Below are 23,622 nucleotides of genomic sequence, written 5' to 3'. Positions count from 1 at the left end.
CCCGACTATGCTCCAGTACTGCAAAGGATGCGACAGCAGCGTGCTCAGCAGAAGGTGGCACATGACACTTGGGCAGCTGATCTTCCTGCCTTGGCGCCTGGAGACAATGTCCGCATCCACCTACCAGAGGGTGGCTGGTCGGCAACTGCCGAAGTTCTCCGCTGCGTGGCCCCCCGCTCGTTCCTGGTTCGCATGCCTGATGGCTCCATTCGCTGGCGCAATCGCCGGGCTCTTCGCCTGCTTCCGCGCTCGCTACGTGATCATACACCGGTGCAACGCCCTCCTGTTGTTCCTGATGTCGACTTCGTGGAGTTTCCTGCCACCATGCCCATTCCTCTGTTGCCTGTGGCCAGGCCCATTCCTCAGCCGGTGGATCCTGACCCACCCTTGAGGCGATCAACCCGAATTCGTCGCCCACCTACTAGACTGGACTGATGAGCCTGTTTGAACATTGGACTCACTAAAGTTTTATGCCACAATGTTAATATGTTTCTCTTGTTGTCGTTACAGGGGTTCGTTTTGATGCTTAATGTTTACACATGTTTTGTTTATGGTGCAACCTCGTTGCTATGTTGCACCTGACACCTTCCTATGTATATAGTTTAGCCTCATGTACATGTTGTAGATATTGCACACACACATTCAGCTGCGCTCAGTACACATCTATATTTATTAACAGATAGACACATATTATTGTAAAAAAGGGGGATGTCATGATATTCAGATAAACATCATGGTGCAAACACACATACACACTGATGGACAGATCAACGGACCAATCAATACACATGCAACATCACAGCCAATCACAAGCAAGGGCACATGCACTATAAAACGGGGAACACCACAGTTCCCGCTCATTCCAGCGGGAGACAGCTCAGGGCATAGAGCTCACAGCAAGCCACTCAGACATTCACCATGTGCTGAGTGCCTCTCCAAGATAGTGTTAGGGTTGGGTCCACAGGTTAAAGGGTAATGAACGAACCACAGCAACCAGTTTACAGATGTTGTTATTGATAGTAATAAAACAGAGTTGTACTATCTGCAACCGTGTTGGTTCGTCTGTGTAGCAGAGAACCCAACACGACAGGCCCCAGGTTTGATTCCTGGCTTGGGTCACTTTCTGTGAGGAGTCTGCACGTTCTCCCCGTGTCTGCGTGGGTTTCCTCCGGGTGCTCCAGTTTCCTCCCACAAGTCCTGAAAGACGTGCTTGTTAGGTGAATTGGACATTCTGAATTCTCCCTCCGTCTACCCGAACAGGCGCCGGAATGTGGCGACTAGGGGCTTTTCACAGCAACTTCATTGCAGTGTTTTTCGTTTAAACAATTAAAAAAAAAAATTTAGAGTACCCAATTATTTTTTTCCAATTAAGGGGCAATTTAGCGTGGCCAATCCACCTACCCTGCACATCTTTGGGGTTGTGGGGGTGAAACCCATGCAGACACGGGGAGAATGTGCAAACTCCACACGGACAGTGACCCAGGACCAGGATTCGAACCCAGGTCCTTAGCGTCGTGAGGCAGCAGTGCTAACCACTGTGCCACATGCCGCCTGGTACTGATGTGTTGGGTGTTCTGGATCACATACAGGTCACCAACACTTGAAGCAGTGCAACACTATTTTATTAAAAGGTTAACTACTTAAACATACTTGAACTGTGGGTAAATACGATACCAGCTTTAACTATAGACCTTTGCCTTGTCCTAACCAGTTGATGCACTCAGCACATGGTGAATGTCTGTGTTGCAGGCTGTGAGCTCTGTGCTCCTAGCTAGCTGCTACTCGAATGAACGGGAACCCTGATGCCCCCTGTCTTTATAGTGCGTGTGCTCTCACTGGTGATTGGCTGCGGTGTTGTGTGTGTTGATTGGTCCCACTGTGTGTCCATCAGTGTGTGTCTGCACCATGATATACTGGTGTATATTATGACAGGTACTTCATTGCAGTGTTTTTAAAAAATATATATTTTATTCAAGATTTTTTGGCCAAACATAACAGTACGTAGTGTTTCTTTTAAACAACAATAAAGCAATATAAATAACAGTGGCCAGTTTTAAACAAATAAATAAATAATATATGAACAGAAACAAAAACCAAACTAAATGGCAACTGCCTGGTCAAAAATAAATACTCTCCAAAGATACAATCCAACAGTCCAATATACATTACCTAAAACAAGTGCCTATACATATACAATACCCTGAGAGTCCGTCCGATTCCTCCCCCCCTCCCCCCCCCCCCCCCCCCCGGGTTGCTGCTGTTGTTTTCTTCTTTTCCATTCCCTCTATCTTTCTGTAAGGTAGTCGACGAACGGTTGCCACCGCCTGGTGAACCCTTGAGCCGAACCCCTTAGTACAAACTTAATCCGTTCTAACTTTATAAACCCTGCCATGTCGTTTATCCAGGTCTCCACACCCGGGGGCTTGGCTTCCTTCCACATTAACAATATCCTGCGCCGGGCTACTAGGGACGCAAAAAGGCCAAAACATCAGCCTCTCTCGCCTCCTGCACTCCCGGTTCCTCTGCAACCCCAAATATAGCCAACCCCCAGCTTGGTTCGACCTGGACCCCCACCACCTTCGAAAGCACCTTTGCCACCCCCACCCAAAACCCCTGTAGTGCCGGGCATGACCAGACCATGTGGGTGTGATTCGCTGGGCTTCTCGAGCATCTCGCACACCTATCCTCTATCCCAAAAAATTTACTGAGCCGTGCTCCAGTCATATGCGCCCTGTGTAACACCTTAAATTGTATCAGGCTTAGCCTGGCACACGAGGACGATGAGTTTACCCTCCATAGGGCATCAGCCCACAGCCCCTCCTCAATCTCCTCCCCCAGCTCTTCTTCCCATTTCCCTTTCAGCTCATCTACCATGATCTCCCCCTCGTCCCTCATTTCCCTATATATGTCCGACACCTTACCATCCCCCACCCATGTCTCTGAGATCACTCTATCCTGCACCTCCTGCGTCGGGAGCTGCGGGAATTCCCTCACCTGTTTCCTCGCAAAAGCCCTCAGTTGCATATACCGAAATGCATTCTCTTGGGGCAACCCATATTTTTCCGTCAGCGCTCCCAGACTCGCAAACGTCCCATCTACGAACAGATCTCTCAATTGTGCTACCCCTGCTCTTTGCCATGTTCCAAATCCCCCATCCATTCTCCCCGGAACAAACCTATGGTTATTTCTTATCGGGGACCACACCGAGGCTCCCGTCCTTCCCCTAGGCCGTCTCCACTGTCCCCAAATTTTCAATGTAGCCACCACCACCGGGCTTGTGGTGTATTTCTTCGGTGAGAACGGCAACGGCGCCATCACCATAGCTTGTAGGCTAGTCCCCCTGCAGGACGCCCTCTCCAATCTCTTCCACGCCACTCCCTCCCCTTCTCCCATCCACTTACACACCATTGAAATATTGGCGGCCCAGTAGTACTCACTTAGGCTCGGTAGTGCCAGCCCCCCCCTGTCCCTACTGCGCTGCAAAAATCCCCTCCTCACTCTCGGGGTCTTCCCGGCCCACACAAAACTCATAATACTCTTCTCGATTCTTTTGAAAAAGCCTTCGTGACCACCACCGGGAGGCACTGAAACACAAAAAGGAATCTCGGGAGGACCACCATTTTAACCGCCTGCACCCTCCCTGCCAGTGACAGGGACACCATGTCCCATCTCTTAAAGTCCTCCTCCATCTGTTCCACCAACCGCGTTAAATTAAGCCTATGTAATGTACCCCAATTCTTGGCTATCTGGATCCCCAAGTACCGAAAGTCCCTTGTTACCTTCCTCAACGGTAAATCCTCTATTTCTCTGCTCTGCTCCCCTGGATGCACCACAAACAACTCACTTTTCCCCATGTTCAATTTATACCCTGAAAAATCCCCAAACTCCCCAAGTATCCGCATTATCTCTGGCATCCCCTCCGCCGGGTCCGCCACATATAGCAACAAATCATCCGCATACAGAGATACCCGGTGTTCTTCTCCTCCCCTGAGTACTCCCCTCCACTTCCTGGAACCCCTCAATGCTATGGCCAGGGGCTCAATCGCCAGTGCAAACAGTAACGGGGACAGAGGACATCCCTGCCTTGTCCCTCTATGGAGCCGAAAATAATCAGACCCCCGTTCATTCGTGACCACGCTCGCCATCGGGGCCCTATACAGCAACTGTACCCATCTGATATACCCATCTCCAAAGCCAAATCTCCTCAGCACCTCCCACAAATAATCCCACTCCACTCTATCAAATGCTTTCTCGGCATCCATCGCCACTACTAGCTCCGCTTCCCCCTCCGGCGGGGGCATCATCATTACCCCTAGCAGCCTCCGTATATTTGTATTCAGCTGTCTCCCCTTCACAAACCCAGTTTGGTCGTCATGAACCACCCCCGGGACACAATCCTCTATCCTCATTGCCATTACCTTGGCCAGAATCTTAGCGTCCACATTCAGGAGGGAAATAGGCCTATAGGACCCGCATTGCAGCGGGTCTTTTTCCTTCTTTAGGAGGAGCGATATCGTTGCCTCTGACATAGTCGGGGGCAGCTGCCCCCTTTCCCTCGCCTCATTAAAGGTTCTCATCAGTAGTAGGGCCAGCAAGTCCATATATTTCCTGTAGAATTCAACTGGGAATCCGTCTGGTCCTGGGGCCTTCCCCGCCTGCATGCTCCCAATCCCTTTCACTACTTCCTCCGTCTCAATCTGTGCTCCCAGTCCCGCCCTCTCCTGCTCCTCCACCTTAGGGAATTCCAGCTGATCCAGAAAACACATCATTCTCTCCTTCCCATCTGGGGGCTGAGCTTCATATAGTCTTTCATAAAATGCCTTGAACACTCCATTCACTCTCTCCGCTCCCCCCTCCATCTCTCCCTCCTCATCTCTCACCCCCCCTATCTCCCTCGCTGCTCCCCTTTTCCTCAGTTGGTGGGCCAGCAACCTGCTCGCCTTCTCCCCATATTCGTACTGTACACCCTGTGCCTTCCTCCATTGTGCCTCTGCATTACCCGTAGTCAACAAGTCAAATTCTACATGTAGCTTTTGCCTTTCCCTGTACAGTCCCTCCTCCGGTGGCATATTGTCTGTCCACCCTCAGAAGTTCTTTCAACAACCGCTCCCTTTCCCTACCCTCCTGCTTTCCTTTATGTGCCCTAATAGATATCAGCTCCCCTCTAATCACTGCCTTCAGCGCCTCCCAGACCACTGCCACCTGGACCTCCCCATTATCATTGAGTTCCAAGTACCTTTCAATACACCCCCTCACCCTTAAACACACCCCCTCATCTGCCAATAATCCCATGTCCATTCTCCAGGGTGGACGCTGTTCTTTTTCCTCCCCTATCTCCAGGTCCACCCAATGTGGAGCGTGATCCGAAATAGCTATAGCCGTGTACTCTGTCCCCGTCACCTTCGGGATCAGTGCCCTTCCCAAAACAAAAAAATCTATCCGTGAATAAACTTTGTGGACATAGGAGAAAAATGAAAACTCCTTACTCCTAGGTCTACTAAATCTCCAGGGGTCTACTCCTCCCACCTGCTCCATAAAGGCCTTAAGCACCCTAGCTGCAGCCGGCCTCCTTCCGGTCCTGGACCTCGATCTGTCCAGCCCTGGTTCCAGCACCGTGTTAAAATCTCCACCCATTACCAACTTCCCCATCTCTAGGTCCGGGATACGTCCTAACATACGCCTCATAAAGTTGGCATCATCCCAGTTCGGGGCATACACGTACACTAAGACCACCACCTCCCCTTGCAATTTGCCACTCACCATCACGTATCTGCCCCCACTATCCGCCACTATGGTCTTTGCCTCAAACATTACCCGCTTCCCCATTAATATAGCCACCCCCCTGTTTTTTGCGTCTAGCCCCGAATGAAACACCTGCCCCACCCATCCTTTGCGTAGTCTGACCTGGTCTATCAGTTTCAGATGCATCTCCTGCAGCATAACCACATCTACCTTAAGTTTCTTTAGGTGTGCGAGTACCCGTGCCCTCTTTATCGGCCCGTTCAGCCCTCTCACATTCCACGTGATCAGCCGGGTTGGGGGGCTCTTTACCCCCCCCCCTTGTCGACTAGCCATCTCCTTTTTCAATCCAGCTCCTCACCCGGTTCCCACGTAGCCGTATCTCCCCCAACGGCGCCCTCCCGCCCCGACCACCCCACCCCATACCAGCTCCCCTTTCTCCCCAGCAGCAGCAACCCAGTTAACACCCCCCCATCCCCCCCGCTAGATCCTTGACTAGCGTAATTGCACCCCCCATGTTGCTCCCAGAAGTCAGCAAACTCTGGCCGACCTCGGCTCCCACTGTGCGACACCCCCTCCTTCCTGCTTCCCTGTTCCTGCCATGATTACCATAGCGCGGGAACAAAGCCCGCGCTTCCCATTTGGCCCCGCCCCCAATGGCCGGCACCCCCAGCTCCTCATCCTCTCTCCCCCCCTCCCCCACGGCATGGGGAAGAGAGAAAAGTTACAGGGTCGCAGGATTAACAACTTGGGAAATCATCTCTTCCCCCTTTCCCCCCCCTCTTCACCCCACATATTCGCCCCACCACTTTGTCCCAAACGTTCTTTTTCTAGCCCGCTTATTCCAGTTTCTCCTCGACAATAAATGTCCACACCTCTTCTGCCATTTCAAAGTAGTGGTGTTTCCCTTGATGTGTGACCCACAGTCTTGCCGGCTGCAGCATTCCAAATTTAACCTTCCTTTTGTGCAGCACCGCCTTGGCCCGATTAAAGCTTGCCCTCCTTCTCGCCACCTCCGCACTCCAATCTTGATATACGCGGATCACCGCTTTCTCCCACCTACTGCTCCGAGTTTTCTTTGCCCATCTGAGGACCATCTCTCTGTCCTTATATCGGAGAAATCTCACCACTATGGCTCGAGGAATTTCTCCAGCCCTCGGTCTTCGCGCCATAACTCGATAGGCTCCCTCCACCTCCAACGGGCCCGTCGGGGCCTCCGATCCCATTAACGAGTGCAGCATCGTGCTCACATATGCCCCAACGTCCGCCCCTTCTGCACCTTCGGGAAGACCAAGAATCCTTAAATTCTTCCTCCTCGCATTATTCTCCAGCACCTCCAGCCTTTCTGCACACCTATTGTGTCGTGCCTCGTGCATCTCTGTCTTCACCACCAGGCCCTGTATGTCGTCCTCATTCTCAGCAGCCTTTGCCTTCACGACCCGAAGCTCCTGCTCCTGGGTCTTTTGCTCCTCCTTTAGCCCTTCAATCGCCTGTAATATCGGGGCCAACAGCTCCTTCTTCATCTCCTTTTTAAGTTCTTCCACGCAACGCCGCAGAAACTCTTGTTGGTCAGGGCCCCATATTAAACTGCCTCCTTCCGACGCCATCTTGCTTTGTGCTTGCCTTCCTTGCCGCTGCTCTAGAGGATCCACCGCAATCCGGCCACTTTCCTCTCCTTTTTCCATCCGTGTCCAGGGGGGATTCCCTTCTGGATTACCGCACGGTGTTTTTAGCCGTTAAAATTGCCGTTGGGGCTCCTATCAAGAGCCCAAAAGTCCTTTCCACCGGGAGCTGCCGAAACGTGCGACTTAGCTGGTCATCGCCGCACCCGGAAGTCTCCTTCATTGCAGTGTAAATGTAAACTTGTGACAATAAAGATTATTATTTTTATGACATTGAGAAAGGGAGAAATATTGGTCGGAATATCCCACCTCTTTTCTTAATAGTGGCAGCGGGATTTTTATACCCACCTGAGGGGGCAGATGGGGCCCGGGTCTGAAAAATGGCACCTCCCTCAGTACTGGAGAGTCCGATTAGATTTCCTCCAGAGTGGGCCTCGAACCCAGGTCCTGCTGACTCAAGGCATGATCAACACATCTCAGGCAAGTAAAGTAGCCACAACCCCAGATGATCAAAGGCCACTTTCCCCTTTGAGGGGGTGAGCTGACTGGTGGTGAGGATCACCACACCTCAGGCGAGGGGCAAGGTTGGGAAAGCGAGGCCTTCGTAAACAGCCTCAGCCGGTACGGGGATTGGACCCGCGCTGCTGGCCTCGCATCACAAACCAGCTGTCCAGCCAATGTGACCAGAGGGCAAAGCACGGAGTCGGGGAAGAGTAAGGAGTGCAGGAGTTTCAAGGAGGAAGGGGGAAACAATTTTAAAACGCCAACAGAGTGGGTTCGAACCCTGTGTCGGCTGAGGTAGGTTCTATAGGCCAGCCTCTCCTTGACCTGCCCCACAGTGATATCCTGTCAATCGCCACGATTAGCGACCCTTGGACAGCAAGAGAGACGAGGAGCAGAGTCAGCGTTTTAGAAAATATTTGCCTCTTTTGAAGTCATTTAAAACCTGCTCAGCAATACGAACTGCCATGAATTCCTATTTCCTCAATGAGAATTATCCGATAATTAAAGGTTTTCAAGCTGGAATGCCTCAGCTCAGCCGGGAGGTGAACCATTGGGATAATTGATTTCTGCTTTCCGTGAGCTAAATGGTTTTGAATCACCGGGAGTGGAGTAAGAGCGGATGCTGCGTTGATGCGCCCAAAATCTTCCCCCCAGGCTCCAGACGGGTGATGCACGCAAAATCTACCACAATTCCATCTGAACAAAATATCCCCCAAACACACGAGACGTGCTCACGCTGTGAGCAGATTCAATTGAGAATGAATTACATCGTATTCAGCCAAAGTTAACAGCCCAGGTTCTGCATCAATTCATTGACAACCGTATTCACAGGATTATTATTATTTTTTAAAAATAAAATAATTTAGAGGACCCCCAATTATTTATTTTCCAATGAAGGGGCAATTTAGCGTGGCCAATCCACCTACCCGGCACATCTTTGGGTTGTGGGGTGAAACCCACGCAGTCACAGGGAGAATGTGCAAATCCCGCACGGACCGTGACCCAGGGCCGGGATTCGAACCCGGGTCCTCAGCGCCGTGAGGCAGCAATGCTAACCACTGTGCCACCATGCTGCCCTTCAGGATTATTATTTTAACATTCAGCAACGACTGTGCAGCCATCCATCGGCCTCACAGAAAAAACAACTGCTTTGTAGCAACAAGCAGCAGGTGACAGGTGCCAGTGGAGGATGAGGATGACTAACAGAGGGTTATTTCTTTTTGGTAGAAGTTGTCTTTTGCCTACAAGTCCTCATGATTTACCATCCTTTACACCATTGTGAGCCCCAATGCGACATGTGCCCAAATCTCCACCAGTGCTGACTTGTTTTTTCTTCCACTACTACGCCAGTCGGAATCAGTCCAGATGCTCTTCCAAATTCACTCCTTCCCAGTTGCGTATCTCCCCAACTTTGTGGGTGAAAGGTCGCATCATGTCCAGGTGGTGCAAGCTTATGGCAAAGTTTACCAAGAAAGGCCTTGGATTCAGCAAGCATTCTTCAGCACGTTCTCAGATCCACGCGGGCAAGCCAGGTTTCCCCAAACATCCCGGCATTTCAAAATAAATACGCTAAAACATGGGCTACCCTCTGAAAAGAAAGATCTGTTGCCATCTTTCACAACCTCGGGATTCACAACAGTCATAGAATCGTGGGATTTACAGTGCAGAAGGAGGCCATTCGGCCCATCGAGTCTGCACCGGCCCTTGGAAAGAGCACCCGACTTCAGCCCACACCTCCACCCTAGCCCCGTAAACCCGGTAACCCCACCTAACCTTTTTGGACACCGAGGGGCAATTTATCATGGCCAATCCACCTAGTCTTTGGGCTGTGGGAGGAAACCGGAGCACCCGGAGGAAACCCACGCAGACACGGGGAGAACGTGCAGACTCCACACAGATGGTGACCCAAGCCGGGAATCGAACCTGGGACCCTGGAGCTGTGAAGCAACTGTGCTACCCACTGTGCTACCGTGCCACCAATGAAATGCTTCTTGGAGTGTGGTTTTTATGGTAATATGGAAAATGAGGCGACCAATTTCCACACAGCAAGCTCCCAGGAATAACAATGAGACAGATGTCGAGGTAATGACCGAAACTCTCCGGCCTTGGAGATTCTCTGTTCCCGGCGGTGTGGGGTGGCTACAATGGGAAACGCCATTGAGGAATGGCGGGAACAGAGACTCCCACTGCCAGTGAACGGCACACCGCCGAGAAACACATGACTGGGAGATCGGAGAACCCCGTCCAGTATGGTTTGTGCTGTTCGGTGAGGGTTAAACCTGAGAGAACAGTGGGGCCTCAGTTTAGTGTCTCATCCAAAGACTGCGGGTGAGATCTTCTGTCTGTTCACGCTGGCGGGACCCTCCAGCCCCGCTGACATTCCACCCCCACCGGTTTTCCCGGCGGCGTGGGGTGGATACAATAGGAAATCCCATTCACAGTGGCGGGACCACAAGATGCCACCGCTGACCAGCGGCAGGCCGCCTCCCGCCACTGGGAAACACGCCGTGGGGAGGCCAGAGGATCTCGCCCTGCATCTTTAACTGAGCAGCACTCCGTTGGTACGACATGTGTTCAAAACCCTGGGGTTCAGACTCAGATAAGAGTGCTCACCACTGAGCTGCGTTTGACAATTGCGATCAGAGGTTTAATCATAGAATTTACAGTGCAGAAGGAAGCCCTTCGGCCCATCGAGTCTGCACCGGCTCTTGGAAAGAGCACCCTACCCAAGCCCACACCTCCACCCTGTCCCCAGAGCCCAGTAACCCCACCCCACCTTTTTGGACACTAAGGGGCAATTTAGCACGGCCAGTCCACCTAACCTGCACATCTTTGGACTGTGGGTGGAAACCGGAGCACCCGGAGGAAACCCACGCAGACATGGGGAGAACGTGCAGACTCCGCACAGACAGTGACCCAAGCCGGGAATCGAACCTGGGACCCTGGAGCTGTGAAGCAACAGTGCTAACCACTGTACCGCACTCACAAATCCATTATATTCAGTCCAGATCTGGAATACACTGTCAAGAGTGTGTAGTGGAGAAAGATTTATTCATGGCTTTCAAAACAGTCTTGGAAAATAATCTGGAGAGAAAACATTTGTTGTATTGCACCAGTGTATGGGGCTGCCTTAGGTCTTGTGGCATAGTGGGTAGCATACCTGCCTCTGAGCCAGAAGATCTGTGTTCGATTCCCACCCCATGGCCAAGGAAGGTGCGTTCATAACGCAGCCAAACACCTTGAGTGCCAATCTGTAAATCCTTCCACCACACCAATGGCTGGAGGTAAGAGTGGGAGAGAATGCTGGTCAGCCATGTTTGATGTAGAGGGGTGCCCCACAAGCTATAAGCCTCTGGCAACAGAGTAACGACCTGTTCAGGAATGACTAGCTATGACATATGAAAGTCTGCCTTAGTCCACCATTAGGTGCTGGAAGAGAAGAGGATTGGAATTGGAATGAGGTTGTCCTGCAGGAAGATACGTGCACTACACCAGCAACCAGAGTGTCCAACCTTGGCCAAGGTATCAGAGCTACTTTGAGGCAGCATGGAAGGGTGGATGAAGGGAGCCAAGGGTTTAATCATTGCTGGACTCCTGAGCACAACCTCTAGCAATTTGTAAGAGGGAGGCAGAGGCTGTGGGTTAGTTTGCCCATTTGCCACCTTGTATTTATGGAAGGTGTTGACAGGTGGATGGAGAGGGATGCTGAAAGATTCCAGAGAGACGTGACTTTATGCCGTTAGCATTTAGAGATCCGTCAATCTCTGCTTGAGACACACTCAATGACCGAGCTTCCACAACCCTCTGGGGTGGAGAATTCCAAAGATTCACAACCCTCTGAGTAAAAATATTTTGTCCTCATCTTGTTCCTCAGTAGCTTCGCCCTTGTTTTGAAATTGTGCCCTCTGGTTCCAGACTTCCTAACCAGGGGAAACATCTTAGATCATAGAATTTACAGTGCAGAAGGAGGCCATTCGGCCCATCGAGTCTGCACCGGCTCTTGGGAGGAGCACCCTACTCAAGGCCACACCTCACCCAATAACCCCACCCAACACTAAGGGCAATTTTGGACACTAAGGGCAATTTATCACGGCCAATCCACCTAACCTGTCTGTGCGGAGTCTGCACATCCTCCCCGTGTGTGTGTGGGTTTCCTCCGGGTGCTCCGGTTTCCTCCCACAGTCCAAAGATGTGCAGGTTAGGTGGATTGGCCGTGATAAATTGTCCTTAGTGTCCAAAATTGCCCTTAGTGGCAGATGGAGTTTAACCCTGAAAAGTGTGAGGTTGTCCATTTTGGAAGGACAAATATGAATGCGGAATACAGGGTTAACGGTAGAGTTCTTGGCAATGTGGAGGAGCAGAGAGATCTTGGGGTCTATGTTCATACATCTTTGAAAGTTGCCACTCAAGTGGATAGAACTGTGAAGAAGGCCTATGGTGTGCTCGCGTTCATTAACAGAGGGATTGAATTTAAGAGCCGTGAGGTGATGATGCAGCTGTACAAAACTTTGGTAAGGCCACATTTGGAGTACTGTGTACAGTTCTGGTCGCCTCATTTTAGGAAGGATGTGGAAGCTTTGGAAAAGGTGCAAAGAAGATTTACCAGGATGTTGCCTGGAATGGAGAGTAGGTCTTACGAGGAAAGGTTGAGGGTGCTAGGCCTTTTCTCATTAGAACGGAGAAGGATGAGGGGCGACTTGATAGAGGTTTATAAGATGAGCAGGGGAATAGATAGAGTAGACAGTCAGAGACTTTTTCCCCGGGTGGAACAAACCATTACAAGGGGACATAAATTTAAGGTGAAAGGTGGAAGATATAGGAGGGATATCAGAGGTAGGTTCTTTACCCAGAGAGTAGTGGGGGCATGGAATGCACTGCCTGTGGAAGTAGTTGAGTCGGAAACATTAGGGACCTTCAAGCAGCTATTGGATAGGTACATGGATTACAGTAAAATTATAGTGTAGATTTATTTGTTCTCAAGGGCAGCACGGTAGCATTGTGGATAGCACAATGCTTCACAGCTCCAGGGTCCCAGGTTCGATTCCGGCTTGGGTCACTGTCTGTGTGGAGTCTGCACGTCCTCCCCGTGTCTGCGTGGGTTTCCTCCGGGTGCTCCGGTTTCCTCCCACAGTCCAAAGATGTGCGGGTTAGGTGAATTGGCCAATGATAAATTGCCCTTAATGTCCAAATTGCCCTTGGTGTTGGGTGGAAGTGTTGAGTTTGGGTAGGGTGCTCTTTCCAAGAGCCGGTGCAGACTCAAGGGGCCGAGTGGCCTCCTTCTGCACTGTAAATTCAATGATAATCTATGATTAATCTAGGACAAAGGTTCGGCACAACATCGTGGGCCGAAGGGCCTGTTCTGTGCTGTATTTTTCTATGTTCTATGTTCTAGTGTTGGATGGGGTTACTGGGTTATGGGGTTATGGGGATGGGGTGGAGGTGTTGACCTTGGGTAGGGTGCTCTTTCCAAGAGCCGGTGCAGACCCAATGGGCCGAATGGCCTCCTTCTGCACTGTAAATTCTATGATAATCTATGATAACCTACACATCTTTGGACTGTGGGAGGAAACCGGAGCACCCGGAAGAAACCCACGCACACACGGGGGAGAACGTGGAGACTTCGCACAGACAGTGACCCAAGCCGAGAATCGATCTTGGGACCCTGGAGCGGTGAAGCAATTGTGCTAACCACAATGCTACCGTGCTGACCTATCTTGCCTGCATAAGAACATAAGAACTAGGAACAGGAGTAGGCCATCTGGCCCCTCGAGCCTGCTCCGCCATTTAATGAGGTCATGGCTGATCTTTGTGGACTCAGCTCCACTCTCCAGCCCGCACACCATATCCCCGAATCCCTTTATTCTTTAGAAAGGCATCTAACTTTTTCTTAAAAACGTTTAAAGGAGCCTCAACTGCTTCACTGGGCAAGGAATTCCAGAGATTCACAACCCTTTGGGTGAAGAAGTTCCTCTTACACTCCGTCCTAAATCTACCTCCCCTTATTTTGAGGCTATGCCCCCTAGTTCTGCTTTCCCCGACCATTGGAAACAACCTGCCCGCATCTATCCTATCTATTCCCTTCATAATTTTATATGTCTCAATAAGATCCCCCCCGCATCCTTCTAAACTCCAATGAGTAAAGTCCCAGTCTACTCAACCTCTCGTCATAATCTAATCCCCTCAACTCTGCATTCAACCTAGTGAATCTCCTCTGCACACCCTCCAGTGCCAATATGTCCTTTCTCAGGTAAGGAGACCAAAACTGAACACAATACTCCAGATGCGGCCTCACCAACACCCTATACAATTGCAGCATAGCCTCACTAGTCTTGAACTCCATCCCTCTAGCAATGAAAGACAAAACTCGACTAGCCTTCTTAATCACCTGTTGCACCTGCACACCAACTTTTTGCGACTTGTGCACCAGCACACCCAGGTCCCTCTGCACAGCAGCATGTTTTAACATCTTATTGTTTAAATAATAATCCATTCTGCTGTTATTCCTGTCTATCCTGTCATCTATCCTGTCAATCCCTTTTAAGCATTTTGTAGGTTTCAATGAGTACACTTTTAATTCTTAAAAACCACCAGAGAATACAGGCCCAGTTTCCCCTCGCTCTTTTCATAGATCGCCCAGTCACCCACTGCAAGTGAATCTTTGCTGAACTCCCTCTGTGGCAATAATATCCTTCCTAAGGTAAGATGATGAAAACTGCACACAATACTCCAAGTGCGGTCTAACCAAGGTGCTTTACAATTGATAGAAAGGCTTCACTCGAACCCTCTTGCGATAAAAGCTGACATACCTTCCTAATTTCCTGCTGCACCTGCATGTTAGCCTTTAGTGACTTATGGACAAGGACACCCAGGTGTGTTTATACATATACACTTTCTAAACTCGTACCATTACTCTGCACAAGTGTTCCTCCTGCCAAAGTGGAGAACCTTACATTTTTCCACATTATACTCCATCTGCCATGTTCTTTAATTGCCCACTCACCAAGTCCATCCAAATCCTTTGAAGCCACTTAGCATGTTTCTCACAACACACACTTCCACCTAGCTTTGTGTCATTTGCGAACATGGAAATATCTGTGGTCCCCACATCCAAATCATTGCTATATATGGTGAACAGCTGGGGCCCCAAGTACTGACCCTTGCGGTACCCCACTCGTCACAGTCTGCCAATGCCAGAATAACCCGTTTATTCCTACTTGCTGTTTTCTGCCTGTTAGCCGATCCTGAATGCATGCCAGTATGTTACCTCCGATCCCACGTGCTTTAAGTTTGCTAACCAACCTCCTGTGGTCTCCTGGTGCTTTGCTTGTACAACAGGAGCATGAGAGGAAACAATGAATTGAGATTCATTCTCCCTTGTTAGTAAATACTTTCCAAATTCCATTGCAGGATATACCACCGTCGAGAATTATAGGGCAAACAAGAGCATATTTAATAATCCTTATTGTCACAAGTAGGCTTACATTAACACTGCAATGAAGCTACTGTGATAATCCCCTCGTCGCCACATTCTGGCGCCTGTTCGGGTACACGGAGGAAGAATTCAGAATGTCCAAATTACCTAACAAGCACGTCTTTCGGGACTTGTGGGAGGAAACCGGAGCACCCGGAGGAAACCCACGCAGACACGGGGAGAACGTGCAGACGCCGCACAGACGGTGACCCAGTGGGGAATCGAACCTGGGACCCTGGAGCTGTGAAGCAACAGTGCTATTGCCCTGATTTTATGCATGTTTCTTTAGTCCCAACGGATATACCCAGGATCACCTGTGTGTTTTTTAATTACGTGGGAAAAGTCACTAGCCCCAGGCACTGCTTCCCTCCCCAAGCCACTCACTTCATTTGCGTGCGGACTGAGTACAGGAATCTCCCAAAGCTGCAGAAGCTCAAAGTAGGCAAGCCAACTCTTCAAGCAGATCTGAAGCCTCAAACGTCCAAGTCACTTCCATTTACTCTCTTGACTTCCCTCATAGTTTTGCCTCTGCACCCTTCCATTAGGATCTCCTCAGAAGCCAAGCTTTTGGTTAAAGACTCCTCCTTTACACGATGCTTATTTCTGTCTGTGTGAAACACCCCAGGACGTTTTATTACATTAAAGGGTACTTTATAAAAAAAAGACCTACATTTATATAGCCTCCTTCACAACTTCTGGCCTTCGCAGCCAATCAAGTGGCCGGATGTCCAAAGTCAGAGAGGGAAAAGTACAAGCAAACACCCAAACCTTCCCCTCCAACCCCCAACCCAAACTGGGGCTCTTCCCTGGAAAAGAGAATATTATTGTGAGGACTCATAGAGGTCTTTGAATTGGTGAAAGGGTCCAAAAGGAAAGACGTAGAGAAGGTGTTTCCACTTGAGAGCGAGAGCAGGGCTAGGGGCCATAAATATACCCTCAGGGACGGCAGCGGTTCGAGAAGGCGGCTCACCACCACCTTCTCATGGGCAACTCGGGGTGGGCAATAAATGCTGGGTTAGCCAGCGACGCCCACATCCCGTAAGACAGTCACAGAGAGAGTTCAGAAGAAGCCTCTTTAGGCGGAGAGTGGTTAGAATGCTACCGCATGCTTGGTTGAGACGAAAACACAGATGCATTTACGGGGGGAGATCATAGAATTTACAGTGCAGAAGGAGGCCATTCGGCCCATCGGGACTGCACCGCCCCTTGGAGAACCCCATTTAAGCCTACACCGCCAACCCATCCCCGCAACCCAGTAACCCCACCCCTTTTTGGACACTAAGGGGCAATTTAGCATGGCCAGTCCACCTAACCTGCACATCTTTGGACTGTGGGAGGAAACCAGAGCACCCGGAGGAATCCCATGTTGATGAGCGTTCAGTGAAGAAGGGTGGAGGAGGCTTGTTTGACCCAGGATGAGCCTGTTGGGCCGAATGGTCTGTGAATACCTCAAAACCCCTGAGCCACTGAAATAAGATCCCAGTCACTAATCTGCTCCTGTTCGTCACTCAGTTGGAACTGGGGCAAAACCAAAGAAAACTGAAAAGCTCTGAACCTCAAATGATCAAAAAAAGTTTGTGTTTTGCAAGCTTCTGCCGTGATTATTTGACCTCGTTGAGTGGCTGCCATTTTAATAGGAATTTTATATCAAATTATTGTTCAATACATCAAGCCATCTGCTGTGAGGCTGCTAGCAGGCAGCCCTCTGGGGGCCCCGGTTTATTTCCTGTCATCTTCCATTGCCAAACAAATCCATCAAAATGGATTCAAAGACAATCAAGATGATTTATGAGCCTGGAAGGTAGAGTCGACGCCTGCTATCGGGCCGGGGCACAAGGGGCTGCCTGGGTTACACATCCTGGTATCCAGCCCTGAGGCCTGCTTGTGCAAGCGCTGTCACTTAACGGGGAAGGGGGCCGACATGAGCAAGACGGCTGTTGCGAATTGCCATTCGTGGCGAGATAATCCAGCGTCGCTCCCTCCCCCCCCCCCCCCCCCCCCAGCCTATCCTGCCATTCATAGAATCCCGACAGTGCAGGAGTCCATTCGGCCCATCGTGTCTGCACCGACCCTCCGAAAAAGCACCCTACCCTAGGTCAGGCCCCACCCTATCCCAGTAACCCCACCAAGCCTTTTGGAGACTAAGGGGCAATTTAGCGTGGCCAATCCACCTAACCTGCACATCTTTAGATCGTGGGAGGAAACCAGAGCACCCGGAGGAAACCCACGCACACACGGGGAGAACGTGCAGACTCCGCGGAGTCACCCAAGGCTGGAATCGAACCTGCGTCCCTGGTGCTGTGAGGCAGCAATGCTAACCACTGTGCAACCGCGTATTCAGTGAGGTAAGTTTAATGTATTCACTCACAGGACATGGGTGCGGCTGACTCGGCATTTATTGTCCATCCTTAATTGCCCTTGCACAGATGTCGGTGAGCTGCCTTCTTGAACCGCTGCAGTCCCTGAGGTGTAGGTGCACCCACAGTGCTGGTAAGGGAGTTCCAGGGTTTTCATCCAGCCACAGAGGAGGGCTGATGGTATATTTCCAAGTCAGGATAATGTGTAGCTGGGAGGGGAGCTTGCAGTCGTGGTGGTGTTCCCATGCTGCCCTTGTTCTGCTAGATGGCAGAGGTTGCAAGTTTGGAAGGTGCTGTTCCAAGGGCAAGGTGGTGATGTTCCCATGTCATCCTACGGAGATTGTGGGTGTGGCAGGTGCTGTCGAAGGATCCTTGTTGATATGGCCACATGGGAATTTAGTAAAATAAGGGAGGATCTGACCCAGGTGGACTGGGAAGAGTTACTTGTGGGGGAACCTACCTACAGAAGAGCAATGTGGGGAGGGAGGTTCAAAAGTGAAATGGGGAGGGTACAAGCCCAAAATGTTCCCTATAGGGTAACAGGAAGGAGTAATAAGCCCAGAGAACCATGGATGACCAGAGATATTCAGGATACGATGAGAAGGAAAAGAGAGGCTTTCAGCAAGTACAGGGGGAGCAAATCAACGGAGGCATTAGTAGAGTACAGAAAGTGCAGGATGAGCAAAGAGGGGATATGAGAAAGCTCTGGCTGGTAAAAGTAGGGAAAATCCCAAGATATCCGATAGGTATATTAATGGAAAGAGGGGGAGGCGGTAGCATAATGGTATTGTCCCTCTGCACGGCAGCATGTTTTAATATTTTATCATTTAAATAATAATCCATTTTGTTGTTATTCCTACCAAAATGGATAACCTCACATTTGTCAACATTGTATTCCATCTGCCAGACCCTAGCCCATTCACTTAGACTATCCAAATCCCTCTGCAGACTTCTAGTATCCTCTGCACTTTTTGCTTTACCACTTATCTTAATGTCGTCTGCAAACTTGGACACAATGCCCTTGGTCCCCAACTCCAAATCATCTATGTAAATTGTGGGCCCAACACTGATCCCTGAGGGACACCACTAGCTACTGATTGCCAACCAGAGAAACACCCATTAATCCCCACTCTTTGCTTTCTATTAATTAACCAATCCTCTATCCATGCTACTACTTTGCCCTTAACACCTTGCATCCTTATCTTATACAGCAACCTTTTGTGTGACACCTCATCAAAAGCTTTCTGGAAATCGGACTTCCGGTGATGGCGGGCGGGAGGCAGCCGCACAATGGAAGGCTCCCATTCGGAAACGGCATTTACAGGGCTTTAAGCCCGGTCCCAGGGTCCACGGAGGCAGCAAAAGCAGGGAGAAGGCACAGTAAAGGAAAATGTCGAGGGTGAGCAAAAAAACGGCCGGTAAAAAAGACAGATGAAGGTCCGTCGGGGAGTGGAAAGGTCACCACAGGGTCACCAAGGAAAACTGAGGCTGGAGCACCAGGGGAGGCCGCATTGCTCACGGCTGAAGAAATAACAAAGGTGATGGCTGCGGAATTCGAAAGGCAGTTTACAAAATACATGGAGACGGTGAGGAAGGAGATGAGGGAGGTTTTGAGTGGCTGGTGGAGGAGGCGGCTTCCCCGGTGAGGACGGAGGTGGCGAGCGCAGTGGCGGAGGTGCGAGAGCAAGGGGAGGCGCTGAAGGAAGTGGAGGAGACGTTATTGCAGCATGGTGATCAACTTACCTCGATGGGGAAGGAGATGCGGAAGGTGATGGGCATTAACAAGGATCTGCAAGGAAAAATGGGAGACCTGGGAAACAGATCCAGGCGACAGAATTTGAGGATTGTGGGGCTGCCCGAAGGAGTTGAAGGACCGAGGCCGACTGAGTATTTTGCCACGATGTTGGCGAAACTATTGGGGGAGGGGGAGGATCCCTCCCGATATGAGCTGGATCGGGCACATCAGTCGTGGAGGCCTGTACCAAAGGCGAGTGAGCCGCCAAGGGCAGTGACTCTGTGCTTCCGTAGGTACAGTGTGAAGGAGAAGGTCCTGAGCTGGGCCAAGCAGAAGCGGGTGGTGCAGTGGGCTGGAGCTGGTATACGTGTATACCAGGACTTTACGGTGGAGCTGGCAAGGAGCCGGGCTGCCTTCAACCGGGTGAAGAGGGCACTGTACATTAGCAAGGTGCAGTGCAGCATTGTATATCCAGCGAAGCTGAGGGTGACTTACAAGCTCAAGGACTTTTATTTTGGAACGGCGGAAGCAACAGAGGAGTTTGCGAAGGCAGAAGGATCGTGGCAGAACTGAGAAATGGCCATGTGCCGATGTAACCTCATGACTGTATTTTCTTCGTTTTTGTTTCACTGTGTGCGGGTGTATGGGCTAAAGGAGCCAATGTTGTATATATTTGGACAAGGGAAGTGATGGGACTTTCACTCGAAATGAGGGCCCTTTGGGGAGTAGGTGGATATGCGGGGTTTGTGCTAAAACGGGATTTCTGGGCTTTCCTACGGCCGGGCAAGGGGGAAAGGGACCCGGGCGGGGGCCTCCACGCTGGCCGGTTTAAGCCGGCCAGTGAACGGGAGTGAGGTGGGGGTAGGGGCTGCAGCCATCGGAGCCTGGCAGAACAGGGTCCGAGTGGTCTCGCCGGGGTGGAAAGTTGGGGGGAAGGAACCAAGGTTGGGGGGAGGACTTTTACAAGAGGCAGTGGACGGGAGGAGATTGGGGGGGGGGGGGTTTACAACTCTTGGATATCATGTACGGTACTCTTTCAGAGGCTGGATGGCGTTGAATGTCAGGGGGGTGGGGGGAATGGACTCCATAGGTTAATGGTGACATTGGGAGGTCCCGGACTCCTTTTTCTTTTTCTCCTTTGTTTTTTGTTTCCACCGTGGGAGGGTTTGTTTTATTGGATGCATATATTGACAGGTGGGCCGTTGTTTGGGGTGGTGGGAGGATGGGATCGTTGGTATTGTTAAGGGGATTGATTTTGTATTTGTCACCGTTTACTGTTTGTGGGTGGGGTGTAAATTTTGAAGGAGAATAAAAACATTTTTAAAAAAGCTTTCTGGAAATCCAGATATACCACATCCATTGGCTCCCCGTTATCTACTGCACTGGTAATGTCCTCAAAAAATTCCACTAAATTAGTTAGGCACGACCTGCCCTTTATGAACCCATGCTGCGTCTGTCCAATGGGACAATTTCCATCCAGATGCCTCGCTATTTCTTCCTTGATGATAGATTCCAGCATCTTCCCTATTACCGAAGTTAAGCTCACTGGCCTATAATTACCCTCTTTCTGCCTACCTCCTTTTTTTAAACAGTGGCGTCACGTTTGCTATTTTCCAAACCTCCGGGACCACCCCAGAGTCTAGTGAATTTTGGTAAATTATCACGAGTGCATTATGTCTTATCTAATTGAGTATATATGATGATAAAAAAATATTGACATAGTAGATGTGGAGCGAATGCTTCCTCTTGTGACGCAATCTAGAATGGGAGGTCATTGTTCTAGGATAAGGGGTAGCAGATTTAAAACAGAGATGAGAAATTACTTCTCTCAAAGGGTCACGAACCTGAGGAATTCACTCGCCCAGAGTGCGATGGTTGCCGGGACATTTAATATATTTAAGGAGGCAGATTTTGAATCAGTAATGGGTTAAAAGGTGATGGAGAACGGGCAGGAAAGTGGAGTTGAGGCCGAGAGGAGATTGTATTGAATGGTGGAGCAGGCTCAAGGGGCTGAATCCGACGCCTAGTTCTTATGTTATGTTCTTCTCCGGGTCTGGGTGTGTGCAGCAGGGGGAGAATCAGCCCTCTTGTCTTGCATTACGACAGTGACTACATTTTAAAAGTACTTCATTTGCTGTAAAGCACTTTGGGACATCCAGTGGTCATGAAACGCGCAAAAGGATGAAAATGCCGGGCTTGCCAGTGACACTCACATCCCACAACACAATAAATGCAAGGCTGCTGTTTCTATTTTTGTAAAGATGCGTTGCTTTATTTCTACATGAGACACAGGTGCTGTCTACTCTCAAAGCAAGATGTGCCCACTGCAAACGAGGCAGTGGAGTCACTCATGGTCGGCCTTGGGCGAGGGAAGGGAAGAATCAGCCAGAGTCTCCATTCCTGATCAGTGTCCGGTGATCCTTTAGGAAACAGCAAGTGTTGGGCAAGGACAGGATTAATCAAGAATGAGTCGACGTGAGTGAGGGATTGGGACTGGTTTCCAGGGCACCTCACTCTCCCGATGATTCCAACAGGCAGCACCAAGTCGGATATTCTTCCCTGCCCATCACTTCCATTCCCTATATGAACAATTCTGGATAGTTTCTTTGACTTTAATCATAGAATTTACAGTGCAGAAGGCCATTCGGCCCATCGAGTCTGCACCAGCTCTTGGAAAGAGCACCCTACCCAAGCCCACACCTCCACCCTATCCCCATAGCCCAGTAACCCCACCCCACCTTTTTGGACACTAAGGGCAATTTAGCATGGCCAATCCACCTAACCTGCACATCTTTGGACTGTGGAGGAAACTGGAGCACCCGGAGGAAACGCACGCAGACACGGGGAGAACGTGCAGACTCCGCACAGACAGTGACCCAAGCCGGGAATCGAACCTGGGACCCTGGAGCTGTGAAGCAACAGTGCTAACCACTGTACCGCACTCACAAATCCATTATATTCAGTCCAGATCTGGAATACACCGTCAAGAGTGTCTAGTGGAGAAAGATTTATTCATGGCTTTCAAAACAGTCTTGGAAAATAATCTGGAGAGAAAACATTTGTAGGGTACAAGGAAAGTGCAAGGGAGTGGGACAAGCTGAATTGATGTTGCAAAAGGCTGGCATGGAATCAACAGGCCAAATGGCCTCATTTGTGTTGTAACAATTTTATGATTCTATCTCCAAGGAGCTCAAGCAGAAATGTTTTAATAGCACAACCTATTTGTGGCTCGAATTATTTCTTCTGAAACCTTTCCAGGAACTCCAAGTAAACCGGCTTCTGAGGAGCAGAGACAGGGACAAAATGCCCTCCCGGGTGAGTGAGAACCACAGGATCCACAAAGAACGTGGACAGCTCCTGGCTCATTTCTCCCGGGATGACCTGGTCAGTGTCGCCAAACACATGCAAAGACGGAACAGCGATGGGCTCCTGGTAGAAACGATCGTGTTGCTTGCACCTGCTCCGAAAGCCCGCAACGAGGATTGCAAAATCGAACTGGAATCTGGGATCACCCTGCTGCTTGAGAGCGCAGATCATAGACACGAAAGCTGCTCCTTGGCTGAAGCCCAAGATACCATCGAACGGGCCCAACTCAACCATGGCTTTGGAGACGGTCTCCAATGATTCTTCAAGCCCTTTGGAGGTCTCACGTGATCCAGGGCGTTGAAGCTCTCCTCACCCGGGTCCGAGAACCACCAGCCTCGGGCATCTTCCTCAGCTTCCCCGGCTTGAGTCCCTGGATCATGAAAAAATACCAGAATTATCTCATTGTCAAGTGTGAATCGTTGGCCAAGAATTACAAATCCTATTTTGATGCTGGCAATTAAGTATTTACTGCCCATCATCAGGAAGGATATACCGGCCCTGGCCCCGGGGTGGCATCCAAACTCTGCTGTCGGTGCCTGAACATTTTAAAAATATAAACTTAAGAGTACCCAATTCTTTTTTTCTAAATTAAGGGACAACTTAGCGTTGCCAATCCAGCTACCCAGCACATCTTTGGGTTGTGGGGGACCCACGCAGTCAAGGGAAGAATGTGTAAACTCCACACGGACAGTGACCCAGAGCCGGATCGAACCTGGATCCTCGGCGCCGTGAGGCAGCAGTGCTAACCACTGTGCCCTGAGTCCAGGCTTGTCCACTGCCGTCTTAACTTGTACCTAACTCCGTTTTCTCTATCACCCTGTGCTCACC

The 23,622-nt window shown here is 50.2% G+C and overlaps 2 protein-coding genes across 2 annotated transcripts in view; both read right to left on the bottom strand.

Annotated features, from left to right (window-relative positions):
* trim37 (tripartite motif containing 37) overlaps nt 1–19,382 on the bottom strand; it is a 210,467-nt gene extending 191,085 nt beyond the window's left edge. Inside the window, exon 1 of the mRNA XM_072469883.1 lies at nt 17,705–19,382. The gene's annotated coding sequence lies outside the window, so the exon portion shown is untranslated. The remainder of the gene's footprint in view (nt 1–17,704) is intronic.
* Nucleotides 19,383–22,420: 3,038 nt separating this feature from the next.
* ovca2 (OVCA2 serine hydrolase domain containing) lies at nt 22,421–23,270 on the bottom strand. Its single transcript, XM_072470138.1, is given in 2 exon segments — nt 22,421–23,075; nt 23,078–23,270. Coding segments are annotated over 2 exon segments (606 nt in total). The 3' UTR covers nt 22,421–22,662.
* Nucleotides 23,271–23,622: the final 352 nt, after the last annotated feature.

The sequence above is a fragment of the Scyliorhinus torazame genome, chromosome 12 (genome assembly GCF_047496885.1).
Source record: "Scyliorhinus torazame isolate Kashiwa2021f chromosome 12, sScyTor2.1, whole genome shotgun sequence".
Lineage (NCBI taxonomy): Eukaryota > Metazoa > Chordata > Chondrichthyes > Carcharhiniformes > Scyliorhinidae > Scyliorhinus > Scyliorhinus torazame.
This window is presented reverse-complemented; position numbering and strand designations above follow the sequence as displayed.